The sequence below is a fragment of the Ovis canadensis genome, chromosome 1 (genome assembly GCF_042477335.2).
Source record: "Ovis canadensis isolate MfBH-ARS-UI-01 breed Bighorn chromosome 1, ARS-UI_OviCan_v2, whole genome shotgun sequence".
Classification (NCBI taxonomy): Eukaryota; Metazoa; Chordata; class Mammalia; order Artiodactyla; family Bovidae; genus Ovis; species Ovis canadensis.
In genome coordinates, this window is record NC_091245.1 from 271,813,511 (window position 1) to 271,836,839 (window position 23,329).

Genomic DNA, 23,329 nt, shown 5'->3' on the forward strand with positions numbered 1-23,329 from the left:
AAGGCAGGAGGAGAAGGGGACGACAGAGGATGAGACGGCTGGATGGCATCACCAACTCAAAGGGCATGAGTCTGAGTAAGCTCTGGAAGTTGGCGATGGACGGGGAGGCCTGGTGTGCTGCAGTCCATGGGGTCACAGAGAGTCAGACACGACTGAGCGACTGAACTGAGTCGTCACAGGCGACGTTCCCGCCACCTGGGAGTGAGGAAGCACAAAGGACCCAAGGCAGGAGAAGCAGAATGGCACGGGGCTTTGTGGCCAATTAGGGTGCAGACCCCAGTTTCACCTCTGGTACACAGTAAGTCCTCTACATATGAATGAGTTCTATCCTGAGAACTAGATCCTAAGTCCAATTTGTTCACAACTCCAACAGAGTTAGCCTAGGTACCCAACTAACACAAATGGCCATCTAGGACTGTACTGTAACAGGTCTATACACTTTTCATACCAATAATACGTAAAGAACAATCAAAGACTAAAGAAAACATTGTAATCTTCCAGTACAGTACTCTGAAAAGCACAGCAGTGCAGTACACCAGCTGAGACATCTTGGCAGTGCCGGCTACAGCAGTGCTGCTTTTATGCATCCTGGACTCGAACTAAGGACACTGTGCTGCTGTGCTCTATACAGTCCTGCACAGGGAATCACACAGAAGCACAGCCGCTCGTAGTGGAAGCGCACACACGTGGCCACGTACGACAGACACGTGAACTGCCTTAGGTGACAACACGTGAATGCATATTTGCATCTTTAAAAGTTTGAGACTTGAAGGTTAGTATGTAGGGGACTTATTGTATTCCTGTCAAGTAATGGACAGTTGTTATACACATTATGAACGCACAGTAGTTCACAAATTATTTCTATGCAGGACAACAGTGGCTGATATGAATGGAGGATTCTCTGGGGATTTCAGAGGTTTTCGTGTTTTTTTTTTTTTTAATTTTTTTATTTCAGAAGGCTTGAGCTTCCCAGGTGGTCCAAGTGGTAGAGAACCTACCCACCAGTGCAGGAGACGTAAGAGATGCGGGTTCAATCCCTGGGTCAGTAAGATCCCCGGAGGAGGGCATAACACTGTTGATTTCAGAAGGCTTAAGCAATTAGGGCGACTTCTTCACTTTCACTTTTCACTTTCATGCATTGGAGAAGGCAATGGCAACCCACTCCAGTGTTCTTGCCTGGAGAATCCCAGGGACGGGAGAGCCTGTTAGGCTGCCATCTATGGGGTCGCACAGAGTCGGACACGACTGAAGTGACTTAGCAGCAGCAGCAGCAAGCAATTAGGGTGTCTTATCCAAGAAGGAGGACATCTTGGTGCTTTGAGTATAGGAGGGGTGTGAATCCGTTTCAGGAAGTGGATTCCTGGAGACTGGGCCTGGGTCTAGTGTTCCTTGGGGGAGAAGGTTCCAGCTCTCCTTCACACAGAAGGGCCAGGGAGGGGCTGGGTAGTGGCTGAGGACGGATGGGCTGTGACCTAGGAGCAGCATTGCCAGCCCTGGGTTGTGAAGGTTTCAGCACCTGGCAGTCAGCAGGTAACCAGGGCAACCCCAAGGACTAAAGGCTGAGCCTCCCCCTCCTCCAAGTCCAGGGCCTCCAGGAGAGCTGGGGCCCTGTGCCTCCCAAAGGCAGGGGAGGGAACAGGGAGACATGGCAGGGTTTAGACCTCTCTGGATTGGAGCCAAATTTGATTTGATTTAGGGAAGCAAAGACATATAGCATTCCTTATCCCATGAGGGTCATAGGGTAATTTACATTCATAACAACAGTTTCCTGGAACACATCAGAGTCTGGCTCATGTTTCCTTTTCATTTTGAAATTTGGGATTATGCTTTGTACCTCGAAAGGAGACCATGCCTCAGTCAAAACAGCCTTGGTTATGGGCAGAAACAGGCATTCGCAGGTTGGCCCTGGTGGTTGTTACGTGACAAGAAAGGGGAATCACAGGACCTGAGGTCATGTCTTGGCTGTGAATGAGAGAAAGGGAGCAAGAGGAAACCGGGAGCAGCGTTCTTACCCACTTACGTGAAGGAGGGACTGGAGGTCTTCGCTGGTGGGCCCGCTGTGGGCCAGAGTCAGGTGTGTGTCACTTCGTGCTTTCTGTGAGGATTCAGGCTTGGACCTATGGGTCCTCTGCATTTCATCTAATCCAGCCAGAACCCAGTTAACAGAAGCTTGGTGGGGTGATGGCTCTGGAAAGAACTAGATACGGTCATGAAACGATTCACCTGTTTGGAAATAGTCTGAACGTGAAAGTAATTAGGCTACGGGTCATGACTGTGGGCTTCCCAGGTGGCAGAGTGGTAAAGAAACTGCCCGCCACTGCAGGAGAGGCAAGAGAACCAGGTCTGAAACCTGGGTCAGGAAGATTCCCTGGAGTAGGAAATGGTAACCCACTCCAGTATTCTTGCCTGGAAAATTCCATGGTCAGAGGAGCTCCAGGGAGGCTTCCACAGCCTGGCAGGCTACAGTCCACGGGGTTGCAAAGAGCTGGACATGACTGAGCGTGGACACACACACACACACACATTTCTACTTGAATTAGTGTGTGTGCTTCCTGCTTACCTGTCTGGGTTCGAATCCTGGGTCTTTTGCTCACTAGCTCTGCGACCCTGGGCAAATAATTTAGTCTCTATGAACTTTGATGTCCTCTTTTGTAAAGTGGCCTGGAGAAGGAAATGGCAACCCACTCCAGTACTCTTGCCAGGAGAATCCCATGGAGGCAGGAGCCTGGTAGGCTACAGTCCATGGGGTCACAAAGAGTCGGACACGACTGAGTGACTTCACTTTCACTTTCACTTTGTAAAATAGAGTTAAAATAGTCTTTATTCATTGGGTTCTCATGTATCTTTTGGGATCAAATTAATAAATAAAAGGTATGCCTGGAACATAGTAAGTGCTTAATAAATTATAATCATGATTATTATTAGTCTTTCACCTGATAAGAAGAGAGAAAAATATTTTACTTGAGGAATGACAGAATTCAGAGAAAGAGTTTGGTAAAGCTATTTTAGAATGGAATATTGCCATTTGGGGCAACAGGGATAGACCTAGAGATTTTCATATGAGGTGAAGTAAGTCAAACAAAGACAGATATGCTATTACTTATATGTGGAATCTAAAAAATGATACAATCAAATCTATATACAAAACAGAAACACACTCACAGACATAGAAAACAAATTTATGGTTACCAAAGGCTGGAAAGGGACAGATTAAGAGTACGGGATTAACAGATACAAATTACTATATATAAAATAGAGAAATTTACTGTATAGTACAAGGAAATATACTCAATATCTTATAATAACGTTTAATGGAAAATATTCTGAAAAAATATATAATAATCACTTTGCTGTACACTTGAAGTTAACACATTATAAATAAACTATACTTCAAATTTTAAAAAGCTATTTTTATCTTTAAATTTGTAATCGATCCATTAACTAGAACAACTTCACTAAACATATTCTAAATTGTGATCAAGTAAGGACTGTAGAATATTACTTTATTTTAAGGAAACTTTGTTTCTCTTCTTTATTGATTCAGATATAATTTGAAGAGTAGAAATTGCTTGTTTTTTCATAAATAAATGATGATCTTTCTGATCTAAATCCCTGACCTAAATAGGATAGCATATCTCAGACCCTTTTAGCTTCTCCAGGATTGCTGGCATGCACGCTCAGTCACGTCTGACTCCTCGCGATCCCACGGACTGTAGCCCACCAGGTTCTTCAGTCCATGAGGTTCTCCAGGCTAGAATACTGGAGTGGGTCACCATTTCCTCTTCCAGAGGAACATCCCCACCCGGGATTGAGCCCAGGTCTCCTGTCTCCTGCATCTCCAGGGTTAGATGGAGGCTAAAATGTATGGTACCCTCTCCTTCCTAACAGAAGAGGCCCCTGTTGCCTGGGGTCTAGAGGTCAGCACAAAATAGAAAAGAAATGTGTCTGTGTTGGACTGTCCTTTACACCCCGATTTTTCATGTCGCTAAAAGGTTTTCCTGTTGTGAGATCTCATCAATGATGCAGCTTATTAGGTGTAGCTGGTGAGGCTTAAAGGAATCAGAAGAGGGTAGCTGGGTGCACACTTTCCTGGTGGGAGGCTCTGCTTTCAGGGAAGCACATGGCAGCTGGGCTTCTTGTAACCCTCTCAGTGACCCCGACAACCTGGTTAGGAGGAAGTGTGCAGTCAGAGCGGCAGGGCTGGGCCTGTCCGGCTTCCTGATCCTGGCCAGGGGGCCTCCCCTTCCACCCGCCCTGGTCCCCGGGCCAGGGACTCACCAGGCCAGACCAGCAAGCCTGGCCACCCGGCCCCGTGCTCATGCTGACCCTCTGTGGCTCTCTTCCCTGCAGAGAGTGACAGCTGGAGCCCTGGTGGCCCTCTTCCAAGACCCCTTGAGAACGGAGGGGCTTCACGGGACAACCCTCAGACTCAGCTGCTCCACAGGGTTGTGAAGAGCTGGACACGACCGAGGGCCTCAACAACAACAGCCCTTTCCCGGGACGGGGTACTTTCTTCCGAATCACAGCTTGAGGCTCAAACAGAGGCTGGAGCAGGGTGCCTTCGGGGCACGTCAACAGAGACAAGCTCCCTGGCTAATGGGGTAACAGCAGGTGTGTGCGTGAGTGTGGTTTAGATCACAGCCAGAAAGCAGCGTCAGGGTCCTTAAGGCAGTCAGCCTCACCTGGCCCTTCCAGCGGTTCTTTCCAGCTGGAAGAGCCTCAGCAGGCTCCCACGTCTGTTCTGGAAGCAGCTGCCATCACACTTCTGTCCCCAGAAAAGAAGCCCGTGACATCCTGCCCCGGGGGTGAGCAGCCTTCCTACCTGGGCCTCGTTCCAATGCCTGGAAAGCCAGGCACGTTCCACTCTTTTTTTTCCTTCTGACTTTTGCTGCCTTACCAGTGGGGCCCTCCTGTGCAAAGGTAGAAAATGACATTGCCCTTCTTCTGCGGTTTATGGCAATTACCTTCCCCCCGCCCCCAAAACCCTGGACTTCCTGCCCGGCCTCTCAAGCCAGGACAGGGTGGCAGTTTCTGGTGATGTCTCTCGGGCATCTTTGGGATGAGCACCAGCCCAGCCCTCCTCTGCTTTCCCATCCTGCCTCAGGCAGAGCCTGGAAGTGGGCTGACCATGGTTACCAGCATCTCAGGGGACAGAATAACAGCCTGGAAACAGACATGGGTATTGTCCATTTCACAGACAACCACATCCAAAAGCCTTCTTCCCGGATTGCAAAACAAACCCCACTGACCAAACTCCCAAGTCACTTTTTTATTCAGCTGTCATAAACCACCACATAAATACATAGAATAAATACAAAACCAGCAAGGATTACTTTTAAGCCTTTGGTATGGAGAGCTTTTCTCCTCTTCTCATTTCCCCCTTTCCCTGCGGTTCTAAGCCCCTTTCCTCAGGTTCACATGATGCCTTTGGACGTGAAAGCAGTCCCCGAGTAAACCTGGGGCAGGCGGGCCTTGAATCCATCAGTGGGCAGGCTAAGTCCTCGCAGCCTCTCGAGGGTTGCGGGGGGCGCTCCGGAAGACGGGGGTGGGGTGCGGGGGGAGGACAGGCCACCCCGAACCCCAGAGGGGGCACTCACACATAGTCGTTCAGCCTATACCCGCTGTGCGAGGCCGAGACGGCCGAGGGGGCCCGATTGTCCTTGTAGGCGTCGGGGGGCCGGTAGGCGGGCGCGGGGGCCGCGGCGGCCCGGGGCCGGGCCCGGGTGGGCGCCTCCTCCTGGCAGGCCAGGCAGAGCAGCGTGCCGCCGATGAGCGACAGGGCCGAGGCGATGAAGCCGAGGTAGAGGGCCTGCCCGATCTCGAACTTCATGCCGCTGGGCAGCAGCGGGTTGTAGAAGTTCTGCACCACGTCGTGGGTGGTCCAGGAGACGGCCACCAGGCAGAGCAGGCCCGCCAGCAGGAAGAGAGCGCCGCCCAGCGCGGCGCACGCCGTCTTGGCCGCGGTGCCCTTGGCGCAGCGCGTGCACTGCATGCCCACCACGGCGCTGGCGCACGCGGCGCCCGACAGCAGGCAGGACACCACCATGAGCGCGCGCGCCGCCTGCAGGTCGCGGGGCAGCGCCAGCAGCGAGCGGTAGACCTGGCACTGGTAGATGCCCGTGCTGTGCCACACGCACTCCATCCACAGCCCCTTCAGGTAGGACACGGCCGTCAGGATGTTGGTGCCCACGTGCGCCGTGCGACGCCAGTGCGGCAGGATGGTGGTGATGAGCGTGCCCACCAGGCCCAGGAAGCAAAGCAGGAAACCCAGGAGCTGCACGGCGGTGCTAGCCATGGCCTCGCCGGCTGCTGCCCGCTCGCTCGGGCGCCCGCTGGAGTCCTGATGAAGCCGGAGGCGGGGCGGGGAGACAGGAAACGGGTTAAAGATTATCTCCAGGCATGCCAGACTTCCATAGGCCGTTGGTACCACGATTAACATATTAAAAAAAAAAATAGCTTCTGAGACTTGATTGGGTGCAAGGAGAGCTGCTTCGTCTAAGCTTCCCTGGAAGGCCAGAGCTAGAAGGAGCGAGGGTCATGAGGCCAGCCTGTGCTTTCCAAGGACCCCAGGGCCCCAGGGCCCCCACTTGTCTCAGTGCTTACGAGCTGCACGTGGGAAGTTCTGCCTTATGTCTATCCTCAGACTAGACTGCTGCAGACTCGCACTTTGTTCTGTTCGATCAGTGATTCACTAAGGTTGTTAGGGATACCCTGGGAGCTCAGAGGGTAAAGAATCTGCCCGCAGTGCAGAGGACCTGGGTTCGAGTCAGGAAGATCCCCTGGTGGAGGGCATGGCAACCCATGCCCTCCAAACCCTTGCTTGGAGCATCCTATGGACAGAGGAGCCTGGTGGGCTACAGTCCACAGGGTCACAAAGAGTCACTCATGTACTTACTGGAGGTTGCTAAATCGACAAATGGACTGATCATTGTTAACAAATGGACTCGTAAGCCTGTGCTGCCTATGGCTTAGAAAATAGCTTAGAGTGCCCGTCAGGACAAGTCATTTTCTGAAAGCGGGAGGCTTCCCTGTGTGCTCAGGAAGGGAGGGGTTGGCACCCTGGGCAGGTCAGATGCTGCCTTCCAGAATCCCAGGCGTGACCTTAGAGATCATCCCCTAATGCCAGGGGACAGGAACTACCAAGGCATCAGCTTCTTAGGTGCTACGGCCAAGACCATAAACCAATGGCCCTCCCCTCCAGGCAAGGCACCTCTCCTGACACCACTCTGAAGAGGGGTGGGCTTGTCACAGACGGAGGCTGCAACCTGGCTTTCAGATACGGGGTGGGGGTGTGCAGAGCCATTTCATCCTCATTAGGAAATCATTTTTCATTAAATTAATTCCTTGTCTTGCCAAATGCTCAATCAATCCCTTAGTTTTCTTCTATTTTCACTTTAAGACCATTCCTAGAACTGCCTTTTAGAAGGTTTGCATCTGGGACACTTGAGCATGCGCGCATGCACGCGTGCTAAGTCGCTTCAGTTGTGTCTGACTCTTTGTGACTTCAGGGACTGTAGCCTGCCAGGCTCCTCTGTCCATGGGATTCTCCAGGCAAGAAAACTGGAGTGGGTTGTTAAGCTCTCCCCCAGGGGACTGTCCTCACCAGGAGATCGAAATGGAGCCTCTGATGTCTCCTGCATTGGCAGGCGGTTTTTTTTTGTTTGTTTTTTTTTTTTTTTTTACCACTAGCGTTACCTGGGAAGCCCCCAAAACGTGTTAACCACAGCAAAATCTCAAACCCTTCTTAGGGGCAAGTACGTGTGTACTAAGTGGTGGCAGGCATGTAGAGGATACTCAGGAAATACTGGGAGGGAAGAAGGAGAGAGATGGGGCGGAGGAGGGAGAAGAGAGGATGGAAGGGAGGGGGAGCGAAAGCACCCAAGTGGACACCCCAGCTCCTCTCTCCTGCTGGAAGAGAGTCAGGAGTCCTGTGCGCAGGGCCACCCCCACCCTCTGGGTGACTAGGGGCCTGTCTTTAAAATGAGGGAGCTGCTGTGACAGCCTCAAGGGCTGGGAGGGGTGGGGGGTGGGAGGCAGGGTCAAGAGGGAGGGGACATATGTACGCCTGTGGCTGATTCACGCTGATGTACGGCAGAAACCCACACAACGCTGTAAAGCGATTATCCTCCAATTAAAAATAAATAAAACAAATAAACCATTAAAAAAAAACAGCAACGAGGGACTGGACCTCAGGGCCCCCAAGTGTCTTCTGATTCTGAAGGGAGGAAAAGGGAAGGGTCTCAGCTGGTGACAAGTCACTACAGCAACCCAAACTGCTGAGAATTCAGAAGGCACGCCCCCTCCCCATCTTCCTTCTTTCTCAGGGCAGTATTCTGCAATTAAGCACAGAAAGGAAGCAGGAAGCAAAAGTGGGCTGAGAGGGAGTCTCCCAAGGCAATTCCTCCTGTGATCTGTCTTTGGGGTTCCCCAGGACCTCTTGGCTTTAATCCTGAGTCTGTCGTAAAGAAATCCTCCCACTAAATCATAATGCAGGATTGGGTTAGTAACAGGTGATGCCTCCTCTGGGGACCTCGACAATAATCTTGCTGGATTTAAAAATCTATGCCTAGAGGTGGGAGGAACTGGGAGATGGGGGCTGGACACATATACACTATTGATACTGCGTATAAAATAAAAAATAATGAGAACATACTGTATAACACAGGGAACTCTGCTTAACACACTGTGCTGATCTAAATGGGAAGGAAATCCTGGACTTGCAGTGGTGAGATGGGGGTGGGGTGGGGGAGACCCCCCCCCCAGCTCCTGCTGCCCAGGGAAGGGTGGGGGCCAGCTGTCCAGAGGTCACTGCCAGGGAGGCGGCACGGCCGGCAGAGGGGGCGCCAGAGCGGATGTGTGGAACAGCAGCTGTTCCCTGCCCTGTTTTCCACATGGGGGGGACCCGGGTGCAGGAATGAAAGTTCATTTTCTGGCCTGGCTAGAATTTTCCCTGGTTTACTTCCTCCTTTTTGAATTCAACAGGACTGAAGTTAGAGTGAGGGTTAGCAGTGGTGTTACGAGTATATCCTCTATAGCTGACTCTCCCCACCTCTTCCAAAGATATCTTTCTACAGTGGTTCAGGTGGCCAGGGTCAGGAACTTTCAGTGCTGAAATTGGGACAGTCCCAGGCAAACCAGGATGATCAATTACTCCAAGGAGTCCGGAGGCTGAGGACTTCTTCAAATGACCTCGGAGATCCTCCCAGTAAACCCTCGAGGCCACCTCCAGCCGGGTGGCTGCACTGTCTGTCCCTGATCCCGGGCCTTCTGAGGCTCCTCCGGGATCTTGCTTGTCAAGGTCAATCGCTCACTATCCTGAGCCTAAAGAATGTGGCATGAACGCTAAGACTGCTGACCCCACTGGTTTAGGGAGGGGGACCGGAGTTTATTGGACTTCTAAATATTTATGGAGAGCAAGGACTGCTAATTTTAGAAACCATTAGATTGCTATATTTAAACTCCTGCCAGCAGGAGTTGCTAAAAGTGAGTGTTAATGAGCCCCCAACTCCCAGACCCCAGCTCTCCACCCACTTCCCCGGGAGTTACCAGCAGCTGCTACTGGTCTTAAGTCATAATTCAACTTCCCAGCCCAGCCACTTTTCACTTTAGGGCCCCTGGATGGAAAAACAACCTCAAGTGAATGAATCTCCTTGGAAACCACTCATCTTGGAGCTTCAGAAGGAAACTTGCCCAAGCATAGCCTCCCAAGGGGGCTGGTGTGTGGACAGGTCAGCTGGTCTGCAGTTGGCTTCACCCATGGGCTACCCTTTTCCTGCAGACGTGCACGTGCTCATAGAGAGATGTGCGTTTGGGACAAATAACGGTTCTAAGGATGAGGTTCTGAAAAGACCTTGACCAGCTGGATGGGTGGGGCTGCATGTAACAAGAGGACGCCTTCCAGGAAGAAACACTGGGCCCTGCGCTGGGGTTCACAGCCCTGGAAGCACCCCTTGGCTGAGCAGTGTGTGGCTTAGTGACCCATGCAAGCAGGATTTCGGGCCAAGCTTCCCAGTGGCTGCTTCTTGAGGTGCTATGTTGGTAGGATGTCTCAAGGAAGACATAAATGCCAGGTTGCTGTTGTTCAGCCACTAAATCATGTCTGACTCTTTGTCACTCCATGAACTGCGGCATGCCAGACTTGCCGGTCCTTCACCATCTCCGAGAGTGTGCTCAAACTCATGTCCATCGAGTCAGTGATGCCATCCAACCATCTCATCCTCTGTTGTCCCCTTCTCCTCCTGCCCTCAATCTTTCCCAGCATCAGGGTCTTTCCCAGTGAGTCGGCTCTTGGCATCAGGTGGCCAAAGGACTGGAGCTTCAGCTTCAGCTTCAGCATTAGTCCTTTCAGTCCTTCAGAATGGACTGGTTGGATCTCCTTGCAGCCCAAGGGACTCTCGAGACTCTTCTCCAGCACCACAGTTCAAAACCATCAATTCTTCGGCGCTCAGCCTTCTTTATGGTCCAACTCTCACATCCAACCTGACTACTGGAGAAACCATGGTTTTGACAGGTATGTTGGAGAAAACCTGGTAATGGTAGGGCCTCTCATCGTAGGCCATATGCAAGCATGCATTGAACTCCCAGAAAAGTCTCTTGTGTGGCACTTCCTAAGTTTATTTGACTGGAGACATCCTTCCCCCCCGATTTTGCCAAAGGACAACTTAAAGTCAGATCACTTTGGCAAGTGGGCTTAGAGGGTGGAAGTCTGCTGAAAGTTTAATGGAGCTATGATGAGAGAGGGTTGATTTTTTAAAAGGATAATTTTGATGCTGGGGGGAGTTGAATGAGCACAAATAGGAGGGCCAGCAAGACTCGCTGATGTGCCCCCGGAAAGTCTCAGGGAAGCCCAGGGCTGGAAACCGATGCCAAGGGCAGCTGTGAAGTGCAGCAGAGTGGCCGTGGGCCCCTACCCTGCATCTGGTTCATGAGCGCCACATCCGAAAGGCGAGGGTTTTTTTCTTTTTCATATAAACTTTTATGTTGTCTCCTTCCTCTGTTGTCTGTGAGCTACATTTTTTTTTTAAAGGAAGGAATTAAAAAAAAAAAAAACAACAAAAACAAGACAGGAACCCAGAGCACATGGTGGGTTTCCTCCCCGCCTGCCTGGACCCCAGCTGTGTCAACTTTGGAGCTGGCCTCTGAATTAGGTCATTTCAACAGCCCTGGCCAGTTGGGGAGCTTCGCTGGGACGAGGGACGCGCGGGTTGTTTGCCTGGCCCTTGCTCCTGCTTCTTCACTGCCCCGGCTTCTTCGGCCCCTTTTGTGAAGAGCTCTGCAGTGGACACACGTCCTTTGTCCTTTCCACCTGCATGGCTGAAGGGCATGTCAGCCCTGGAGCAGAGGCCGTGCAGGTTATACCCGGGATGCCGGGGCCGAGCCAAGTGTGTGGAAGGTTCTACACCCCAGAACCACTGGGGCCTTCCTGCCTTGGCGAAGAGCTAGATGACTTGAGCTCTTGCACCTCATTTCAGCTTCTGGCTGCCCTGCAGTCACAGTGGATCCACAGCCAGTTGAGAACAGGCCATCCCCTATAGGACTGCTCCACAGGCTCCTGACACGTGTTGGATCCCCTGAGACACCTTGGACTTTGTTTCCTAAAGTTTTATCAGAAAAATGAAGAGCTGCCTTTCAAGCACAATGGTTATGGGCTCTGAAAGAATGCTGAGTTGCCCCAGCTCTGATGTTCAGCAATTAAAGATGTCTGGTTCAACCAACTGCGATGTTTGGAGGGGTAGATTGGGCATTTGGGATCAACATGTACACACTGCTATATTTAAAATGGATAACCAACAAGATGATTGCTTCTTGGTGGGAAAGCTATGACAAACCTAGACAGCGTGTTGAAAAGCAGAGACATTACTCTGCCAACAAAGGTCCGTATAGTCAAGGCGATGGTCTTCTCAGTGGTCACGTACAGCTGTGAAAGCTGGACTGTAAGGAAGGCAGGAGGCCAAAGAATTGATGCCTTGGAACTGTGGTGCTGGAGAAGACTCCTGAAAGTCCCTTGGACAGCAAGGAGATCAAGCCAGTCAATTTTAAGGGAGATCAACCCTGTCAATCTTAAGGGAGATCAATCCTGATTATTCACTGGAAGGACTGATGCTGAAGCTAAAGCTCCAGTGTTTTGGTCATCTGATGCAAAGAGCCAGCTCACTGGAAAACACCCTGATGCTGGGAAAGATCTAGGGCAGAAAGAGAAGAGGGCATCAGAAGATGAGATGGCTGAACGGCATCACAGATGCAATGAACAGGAACTTGGGGAAACTTTGGCAGATGGTGAAGGACAGGGAGGCTTGGCGTACTGCAGTCCATGGGGTCACAAAGAGTCCAACAAGACTGGGCGATTGAACACAACCACCACCAACAAGGACCTACTGTATAGCACAGGGAACTCTGCTCAGTGCTCTGTGATAATAAGATAAGTGAGAAAGAATTTGAGAAACTGACAGACACCTGTATATGTACAACTGAAGCACTTTGCTGTATACACCAGAAACTAACACAGTATTTGCAATATCAATGATGCGCGCGAGCTGGGTCCCTTAGTCATGTCCAGCTCTTTTGTGATTCTATGGACTGTAGCCTGCCAGGTTCCTCTGGACTTTTCCAGGCAAGAACACTGGAGTGGGCTGCCATTTCCTTCTCCAGGGATCTTTCTGACCCAGAGATCGAAACTGTGTCTCTGGCATCTCCTGCCTTGGCAGGTGAGTTCTTTACCACTGGGTCAACTATACTGCATTATAAAATAAAATTATTCAAAATGTAATATCTTTCCTGTCACGCCAATTAGACTTCATTATAGCTTAGATATTTCATAAATGCTAAACCTTGGGAAATAAAAACTCCAGGGAAATTTGGATTCATCTATATGAGCTACATTACCCAAACTACCCAACAGGAGAAAAGAAAAAGAACTTTTATGCACTATCGGCATGAAATAACTCCAACCAGTAATTCTTAAATCACATGCTGGATGCTTGCTACTTCATAATGTGCAAAGGGAGGGGATCTCTTTCCTAGAAACTCAGGTATTCTCCAAAGGTGCTATTTTAGTACTTCTTTTTGTGCAAATATGTCAAGATTATGACAAAGTGATCAAGCCGTACCTTGGAAAAACCATTTCATATTCATTTAGGATGGGCTGGACTGTGGGTTTTTTGGCTCTAAAAACCAAGTTTCCTTCATTAGTATTCCAAGCTTTCTGTAACTTTCCTTGGGTTATTTTTCAGACTGGCAGGCATCTGTATTTGAAGCTTATGAGGCCGTTTATGCCAGGTACACACAGTGTGGAAGAACTGCCGTCTTTCCATAAGAGGCAGAGACAGAAGAATTATATAGTTAACTTATGACTGCTTGGATAGTTGATATTATTCAGGAAAACTGATGTGAAATATCTTGCTCAAATCATATAGAATGACAGTTTATAGATGAAAACTTCCCTTCTATTTTGGATGAGTAACGGAAAAACTATTTTTTTCATAACAAGAGCTGGTTTTGGGGAAAATCCTGTGATAATATGAATAAAAGTCATGGGATGTGGTTAAATGCTTGCAGAGGCCATTTTCAACTCAGCAAGATTGAACAAACTATTGATTTAGTGAAATCTACAAGCTTAAGTTACCATGACCGTAAAATCCTAAACCGTTTCCCAGGAGGCATTCTCTCTCTCATTTCAACTCACCAAATTTCATTAGAATCCATTAAAAAGGTAGTAGATCAACATGTTTAAAATGAAGTGATTGAATTTCATTTACTAAAATACCCTGGTGCCTCTGCGTAGGTTTTTTTTTTCCTGACAAGATAGTCGTATAGATTGGCTATGTTATATTCATTTTTCAGGGGACAGGTGACTAAAAAAATCTGCCATAGAAGAAAAATACGAGAAAAGCAAAAAACAACAACAACAAAAAAACAAACTCATAGGTTATATGGTTATTTTCAAAAGTGTTAGATGATTAGATAGCTGCTAGTGTGAGTGTTCTCTAGGAGAGATTTACGTAAGAGATGCTACGGGTTGCATTGTGTTTCCCCACTAAGGGATGCCGAGGTCATAACCCCTGGGTACGTGCGCCCAGTCACTTCAGTCGTGTCTGACTCGGTGACTCTATGGACTGTAACCTGCTGGGCTCCTCTGTCCATGGGATTTCCCAGGCAGGAATATTGGAGTGGGTTGCCATGCCCTCCTCCAGGGGATCTTCCTGTCCCAGGGACGGAGCTTGCATCTTTTCCATCTCCTGCATTGCAGGGGGCTTCTTTACCTACTGAGCCTCCTGGGAAGCCCCATAACCCCTAAGACCTCAGAATGTGAACTTACTGGGAAATAGGGCCGTTACAGATGTAACTTTTAGTTACGATGAGGACCTATGGGGTAGGGTAGATCTTTAAACCAATAAGACTGGTGTCTTTATGGGAAGATGAAGAAACAGGGATGACACCATCTGAAGACGGAGGCAGAGATTAGAGTGATGCTGCCTCAAGCCAAGGACAGCCAAGGATGACCAGCAGCCGTCAGAAAGGAGGAGAGAGGCCTGGAACAGATCCTTCCTTGTGGCCCGCAGAAAGGGCCAGCTGACTGCCTGATTTTTGGATTTCTGGCCTCTAGAACTGTGAGAGAATACATTTGTATTGTTTTAAGCCACCTAGTTTGCAGTGCTTTGTTAAGGCAGCCCCAGGAAACCAACACAGATGATCACTGAATGGCAGCCTGGGGAATTACAGAAAAAAAAAAGAAACAAACACCCACGTCTGAATATGAGAAGTGAGTTCCCTTCCAGAGCAGACACTGAGCAGGGTCTAATGGCTTCACATCCCAAAGTGTGGAGGACACAATCCAGGGAGAGAGAGGACATGGGGAGGGGGGATTTGGAAGCCCTTCTGTGGTTGTAAAAACTCCAGAGCAAGTGCCAACTACCGTGTGTAACCCAAACGGCAGCCAGATGACTCAGCTTCTCCAGCTTGGAAAAGTGCATTAATCCACTGACCCCACAAAGAGTTTGGGGGGCTCAGTTCTTCACTTTTGTGTAATTGGCTGGGCTGCGTTCAGGGACATAGCAGACCTTTCCAGCCTGCATGTCTGGTTTTCTTAAGTCAACATGTCTTGGTTTCATAGACCATAAAAACCCAAATTTGGGGTCCAGGCCAGATTTGGATAAGGCAACTCCTATGTTGTCCAAGCTTTCTCTTGGAAATCCAGTAGATCTCAGAGGGCCCTCCCTTTAGGACTTACATCAAAACAGAAATAAGTAACAGGACATTGTTACTTCCAGCTGGGCTGGAAACCTCCATGAACAAGGTAACTATGTGATGGATTTTGTAAACCTGAGAAAATGATTTATTTGAGCATTGAACTGGGATTATACAGCAGTGACTAAAAATATGGTGTCAAATGAGAACATAAGGCTGAGATGTACAAATGCTAAATTAAATACTGCTAAAAAAAAGATCTTTAGGGCTTCCTTAGTGGCTCAGTGGTAAAGAATCTGCCTGCCAATGCAGGGGACACAGGTTTGATCCCTGATCCGAGAAGAGCCTCCATGTTGCTGAACAGCTAAGCCCATGAGCCACAACTATGGAGCCTGTGCTCTAGGGGCCTGGAGCGGCAGCTACTGAAGCCTTCGCGTACTAGAGACCCTGCTCTGCAACAAGAGAAGCCACCGCAATGGGAAGCCTGGGCATCGCAACTAGAGAATAAACCCCACTCGGTGCAACTTGAGAAAAGCCTGAGCAGCAGCAAAGACCCAGCACAGCCAAAAACAAAGGCATTTTAAAAATGATGTTTAATGCACGTTCTCTGTAAATTTAGCCTTTCAAGCCCAGGTGCACAGAAGCTGTGAGTTATTAATGATGAGGGTAGAAACAATCACAGTTCAGTGTTCATGATATTCCAGACACGGGCTACCTGCTTTCACTGGCATTAACTTAATCCTTCAACAAATCTACAACGTGCGTGGCATCCCTGTTTACAGACGGAGAAACTTGGAGGCTTGGAGAGGTTAAGTAACTTGTCCAAGGTCACACCTGGGCTGAATCAGGGAGACTCATAGATGAGTCCTGCAATCACCCAGGTAAGAGATGCCAGCAGTAACAAAGGTGGGTGCTGAGAAGAGATATATTGGAGGTAAGAGTGGCTCTAAGGTCTTGGGCAACTGGAAGGATGGAGCTGCTATTTATTGAGGGTGAAGACAGTGGGGAGTGGGAGGATCTGTGTTTGGAGGGTGAAGGGCAGACAAGGGGAGTTTGGTTTTAGACATGCTGGGTTGAGATGGCTGTCGCCATCTGGTGGGGGAGGGGGACACTGTGGTTGGATGTGCAAGTGCAGAGGAGTCCGGGGAGGGCACGGAAGTGGGGAAGTCCACTCGGAACTCAACAGCAGAGAGCCAGGACTGAGGAAATCCCCTAGCGGTCAAGTGGTTAGGACTTGGTGCTTTCGTTGTGGTAACGTAGGTTCAATCCCTGGTCAAGGAACCAAGATCCTGCAAGCCTCATAGCATAGGGGGAAAAAAAGGGGCAGGATGGAAAGAAGCCGTGAGACTGGGTAAGAGCCCCTAGGGAGCGAGTGTGGATCAGGAAGAGCAGATGCCTGATGACTGATCCCAGGAAGCCTCCAACAGCAGAGATGGGGGTGAGGAGGAGGAGCCAGCTGGGGACCACAGGGAGTGGCGGGAGGGAGCAGGCAACCCAGAGGGAGAATGGTGAGTGAGGATAGTTCCAACTTGGAGGGTGCGACCCACTGGGTCAAGTCATCAGATGAATCACATCATCTGAGCCCCAGAAATGATGGTTGGATTGAGCAACATGAAGGACATCGGAGACCTTGACAAGCTCAGTTTCTGCCAAGTGATGGGTGTGGCTTCAGGATAAGCTACAGAGAGGGGCACAGGACAGAATGAGCCTGGAGAATTCTTTCCAAGATTTGGACCATCAAGTGAACCAGGAGATGAGGCAACTGTTGCAGGATCGGGGTTCTTAATCTGGGGTCGAGGGCCCATAGAAGTCACAGTATCAGTCAGCTTGGATGGGAAAAACAGTTGCATGATTTATTTCACTATCTTCTCCTTGAAAAGCATGTCCTTGTATAATGACCCCCTTACAGTGATCTGATTAGTGCCTGTGACTTCATCACCAACAGAAATCATGGTTCTACCAGCATTGCAGGTATCTGGGAAGATCAGTTACCATCGTTGCTATTTCAAAACTATGCTAGTTATAAGACCCCTGCTAGGTCTGATAGAGAAGCATAAATTACCATTGACAAAATGATATTAAAATACTTTGATAGGGACTTTCCTGGTGGTCCAGTGGTTAAGAATCCGCTTGCCAGTGCAGGGGACACTGTGGTTCGATCCCTGATCCAGGAATTAAGATCCCACATGCCAAAACCACCATATGACCCAGCAATCCCACTCCTAGGCATATACCTTGAGGAAACCAAAATTGGAAAAGACACATGCACCCGTGCCCACTGCAGCACTATTTATGATAGCTACAACAGGGAAGCAGCCGTCTGTCCGTTGACAGATGAATGGATAAAGAAGCTGCGGTACATATATTCAACAGAATACTGTGTGCTGCTGCTAAGTCGCTTCAGTTGTGGCTGACTCTGTGCGACCCCATAGACGGCAGCCCACCAGGCTCCCCCATCCCGGGGATACTCCTCAGCCTTAAAAAGGAACACATTTGAGTCAGTTCTAAAGAGGTGGACGAACCTAGAGCCTGTTATACAGAGGGAAGTAAGTCAGAAAGAGAAATATAAATACCGTATTCTGACACATATATATGGAATCTAGAAAGATGGTACTGGTGAATTTATTTCAGGGCAGCAATGGAGAAACAGACATAGAGAACAGACCTATGGACATGATGAGAGGGGAGAAGAGGGTGAGATGTATGGAAAGAGTAACAGGGAAACTTTCATTACTATATGCAAAATAGATAGCCGATGGGATTTTGCTGTATGACTCAGGGAACTCAAACGGGGGCTCTGTGACAACCGAGAAAGATGGGATAGGAAGGAGGTTTGGGAGGGAGGGGACAGGGGTGTACCTATGGCTGATTCATATTGATGGCTGACAGAAAACCCGCACAATTCTGTAAAGCAATTATCCTTCAATTAAAAAATAAAACATTCCCAATTAAAAAAGAAATCCCACATGCTGCCAAGCAACTGAGCTTATACACTGCAACTACTGAAGCCTGCACGCCATAAAACCTGCTAAAATCTGCAACAAAAGTTGCTAAAATCTGCAACAAAAGAAGCCACCTCAAGGAGAAGCCCTCCTACCACAACTAAAGACAAGCCCAGGCAAAGCAACGAAGATCTAGCACAGCCCCAAATAAATAAATAATACATTTAAAACATGTTTGATAACCGAATTTCAATATAAATGGCTTCCTTCGCAATCCTGGGTATCGTTTTACACATCTTAAAGTATTATTTGGAGAAGAGACACTGGCTTCACTTCACTGAATCCAAGGCAAAACAAACAACCAGTCCAATAAACAACAACAATGTCAATAACACAATAAATAGACACAAAACAGTTAAGCATCTCTGCCGGTGGGATGTGCGGTCAAGAGAGGATGCTTGTTTTGTTGTTGATTTGAAGATGAGAGAACCCAGAGCATGTTTGCCTGCCTTCGGAAGTGACTCCGTAAGAAGCAGATATTGATAATGCTGAAGAGAGGTCCTTGAACAGAGGACGTCAGGGACCCTGGCACACGTCTGGAGAGGCCGGCTCAGGCTGGAACAGGAGAGCGAATCAACGCAGGGAGCCTGGAGGACGTGGCCACGGGGCACTTGGTGATGTTCTCCGAGTGTCCCGGTTTTCTCAGGGGCAGAGGAAGCAAGGAGATGCGCTGAAGAGAAAAATGGTGGGAAAGGTGTTTAAGCTTTGCGCAGAGGAGAGGGAGGTGCTGGTTACCTTGGAGAACAGGAGCTTGATGGACTAAGACAAGGTCAGCAGTAGATGCTCGTGTGAAGCCAGGGCCTCTGAGGGTTCTGTGACCATCAGCCGCTGGACAGCCTCCTCCAGCCAGTGGGACTACATGGGCGCAGGGAGGGTAAAGGACTGGGGATTCTTCTAGGAGAAATGATGAAGGGAGAGAGCAGAAGGGAGACTGGCGTGCACACAGGGGAGTGGCTGTAATGGTGGGTGGAGGATGGTGCTGGGGAGGAGGGGAGGAACGACAGGGAGGAATGAGCTGGAAGGACGGGAGGCTGTGGCTGGAGTCTGAGACGCAAAGCACGGTAACCTTGGTGGGCCACCACGAGAGGTCGAAGAAGACAACGGGGGTGGGTGGGACCACCAGCGATGGTGCAAGGAACGGCTGGGGAGGGGACGGGCTCAGGAACTGGGGGGCAGAACCAGCCCACCAGTGGATAGGGAACCGCCATGAATGACTTAGAACAGTCTGTAATCTGGTGGTTTCAGCGTGGTTTGCGAAGTTGCTTCTTTCCTGATTAAGGACTTATTCTCTGCCCGTGAAGTTGAGAGAAAGAGACAGAGGGCTAGAAAGAGGAACGGCACGCAAGTTACATGCCTGTTAAGTACCCACCCGGGCACGGGCAAGTCGATCTTCGCCCGGCTCTCCCTTCTGCCCTTCAGGCCCTTCACCGACAGGAGCGCCGTGCGATAAACACCCTGTCCTGGAACTCACTCTTCCGCTTTGTGTTTTCCTAAGCCACCCTCTGTCCTTGTCCCCTGACATCCTGTTCTTCTCTGCAGAACAGGGGGAACTGGAGGACAATAGCTTCATACTTTGGAAGACCCGGCTGGGAGACACGGAGGGGCGGGATTGCATATGACCCAAGCGGGAATGCTCACACTGCGTGTGCTCTGTGCGACCCCAGACAGCTCAACAAATAAACTGCGGGGCAGGTCTCTGCTGGAAGGGAGCTTCCTAGCTTGTGTGAGAGGTGGCCCGGCCTCCCCCAAGTAGGAGGCTGCTTAGGCTTCACCCTGTTGCTCACCCAACTCTGAGTATTCCAGCCAAGGAAACTGAATTCAGCAGCTCTCCACTCTCCCGATGGGTCAGCATCCCTTGGAGAGCTTTAAGGAGACCCCAAAGGCCCAGTCACTCCAGACAGCATGGTCCATCCATTCATTCACTGCTTCATTCTGAAAATATGGGAACTTTTAACTTCCCCCCTCTCTCCGGGTGCTGGGGTGTGCAGTCAGGTTTGAGAATCGGTGCCTTAATTCATGTGACTTGTAAAGGTTCTATCAGGAGCTTTCAAAGAGTTCCTGCTATATTTAAAATAGATCACCAACAAGGGCGGAACGTCTAGCACTGTCAATATTCTGTAATGAATGGGAAGAGAATTTGAAAACGAACAGATACAGGTGTGTAACTGAGTCACTTTGCCAAACACTCGAAACTAACACAACACTGTTAATCAGTGATAAAGACAAACAACAACAACGAAAGAAATACGAAGTCAAATTTATCAAAATCCTCCCCTCCCCTTCCCCCAAAAGAGAGCTTGAAATTGTTTAGCCAAGAGGCACAGTACTGATGTCTATTCTGCTTGCTGGCTCTGCTGGCTGACTCGGGGCCTTCTCTGGGCAGCCCAAGATGGAGACAGTTGTATTCATCTACCTAAAAGCCTTCACCCTCATACCACTTCTGCCATCAGAACCACCTCTCCATCCACAACTCCTAGCTGCACTCGAGTCACATGTCCATCCTTGACCCTACAGCTCTATCTACCCCTAAGCTGCCTCTTTGATGGCTAAGCATCTTAGAAAGAGGCAGTTTCCTGATTCACCTCTCCACCTTCTGGCTCCTGCCCTCCCAGTGTCCCACCCCCCAAACTTGTTCTTACCACCTGGGTCCTTTTTCTGGGATTCCAGCCCCTCTTGGGCATTCAGCCCACCTGCAGTGTTAATATCAGCCACGAAGTTACCCCCCGGGGCATTTTGCTTTCACTGGGTGGCCCTTGAAAACAAAACTCTTTCTGGCTCCAAAGAATGATACTTGCAGTGGCAAGAAATGATGGGGTCAGTCCTGGAGAGAGGCCAGTGCTGATCTGATGTATGTATTTGTAAAACGTTTGAGAAGTTTAGAATGAATTGGGCCGAATCTGGGATTCCAGCTTGCAGAAGTCCGCATAAAGAGCTTGCAGATGAAACAGTGCAAAATGAAAATGAATCCCTTGTTCAAAAATGATTAAGTTCAAGACGGTAACCGCAGACCAGCAAACCCAGCAGGTGCCCTCCCTGGCACCAGGTCCTGGGCGCCCATGGAGGTGGCAGGCCCACGCGACCTGGACTTTGAGACGTTCCTCCTTTAAACCAAAGAGTTCATCTAGTTTGAACGTTGAAATGGACAAGAGACACTTTTGCAGTGTTCTGCAGAATGAAAAATATGGTTTCATGTGGTTTTTTTTCTTCATTTAAGTGGAGCCCAGATGCCTCTGTAAATACCTGCCAAGGAGGAGCCTTTTGAAAACAAAGCTATTGCTGGTCTCCTCTGCCCAGGACAGGCCGCCAGTGGAAACAGACCTGATGTTCTGAATCTCAGCTTTCATGTCTTTCTTATTCCAGGGAAGCTGTAGGTGTGTGGGTGTGTGCACATCCAAGTTCAAGGGTGAACCGCTTGCCTCTTGGGCCCAGAGATCCTGCTCACAGCCTTCCTGCACCCTGGCAGGGGACCCCCAACCCCAGGTGAGGAATGGGAGTCCCATCGGCTCCCTTCTTGCCTTCAAGGACAATCTCGGGGCACCCTCCCAGCAGATAATCCCCCTGGAAAATTTCTGCTCATGGTTGCTGTTGGCTGCCCAGCCAAGAGCCTATGGCCCTGGCACCCATTCATCCTGCAAACAGTAAGACTCCACCTCCAGTAAGGATTCTGAAGATCAACTGGAAGGAGGAAGGTTTGAACTGAAAAGTGCCAAGAATCACTCTTGAACTGGCTGGACTGACTGTCTGAATTAAAAAAAAACAAAAAGACATCAGGAGAAGCCTTGAAAAGAGGCTTTTAGACTTCTTGTTCTCTGTAATGCAAGATATTCTCTGAGATAAGCGAGAAAATGATTTTTAAAACCCTAAATTGCTATATTCAATTAAAAAAAAAAAACTAACTAGAAAGCAGGAAATATTTATGGTAACTTTGTGTTCCTGTCTGGGAAATCCCGTGGACGGAGGAGCCTGGTGGGCTACAGTCCATGGGTCGAACAAGAGTGGGACATGACAACTAAACACTAAAAACAACAAGGGAAGAAATTATCTCTTTCTTTCCACAGATTTCTCTGCAGATGCTTAAGTAGCATCAACCCCATTATACAGATGGATAAATAAAGCATGGTAAGCTTTAGAGATTTGCAACAGACTGATGCTGAGGCTCCAACACTTTGGCCACCTGATGCGAAGAACTGACTCATTGGAAAAGACCCTGATGCTGGGAAAGATTGAGGGCAGGAGGAGAAAAGAGAGTTAGAGGATGAGATGACTGGATGGTATCACGGACTCAATGGACATGAGTTTGAGCAAACTGCGGGAGATAGCGAAGGACAGGAAAGCCTGGCATGCTGCAGTCCATGGGGTCACAAAGAGTAGGGTACAACTTAGCGACTGACAGAAACAGAGCAGATGCAGCCAGATAAGAACAGAGGCTGGCATCTGGTCAAACTGATTCTGGATAAACAGCTCAGTCATACATGACTCAGCTGCCTATCTACATCATAACAGCTGCTTCCCAGAGTTGTCTAGAAGATGCTAAGATAATATATGTGAAAACCCACAAGCCCTGCAAGGAAAGACACCTAGTACAGGAAGGTGCGTGCTGTTGACGTTCCGTCATTGTTGCAGACACATCCATCAGGACTTCGCTGACGCCAACCCAACTGGAGACCCGGGGCTGAGACGCTGGGGTAACTCCACGGTGGGACTGTGCTCTGGTTTCCCGAGACTTTAAAACGAAACAGAGTGATCAAGCAATTGGGGGCCTTGCAAACAGCAGGAATGAAATCTCCCAGTAGGAGGCTGCCGCCAAAAGCCAGCGTGCTGAGTGCTTTCCAGGGTCCGGGACCTTCTCAGGGCACTGGTCCCAGATCCTGGTCTCCTTTGTCTGTGGCCACCCCAGTGGTAGTTCAGACAGTAAAAAATCTGCCGGCAATGCAGGAGACCCAGGTTCGATCCCTGGGTCAGGAAGATCCCCTGGAGAAGGGAATGGCAACCCACTCCAGTCTTCTTGCCTGGAGAATTCCACTGACAGAGGGGCCTGGCGGGCTCCAGTCCACGAGGTCACAGAGAGTCGGACACGACTGAGTGCAACCAGCACTCGCTCTGAGTAAGTGGTGGTCCTCCCCCCCATTCTGGCAGCTGCTGGG

The 23,329-nt window shown here is 49.5% G+C and overlaps 1 protein-coding gene across 3 annotated transcripts in view; it reads right to left on the reverse strand.

Moving 5' to 3' along the window:
* Positions 1-5,254: 5,254 nt before the first annotated feature.
* CLDN14 (claudin 14) overlaps positions 5,255-23,329 on the reverse strand; it is an 88,230-nt gene continuing 70,155 nt past the window's right edge. For 2 of the 3 annotated variants that reach the window (XM_069567820.1, XM_069567829.1), the window contains one exon: positions 5,255-6,340. In XM_069567820.1, the coding sequence (XP_069423921.1) occupies positions 5,594-6,340 (747 nt within the window). In that variant the 3' untranslated portion in view covers positions 5,255-5,593. Of the gene's footprint in view, positions 6,341-15,756; positions 18,856-23,329 lie in introns of those variants that run through there. The other variant, XR_011252189.1, reaches the window with a different exon arrangement.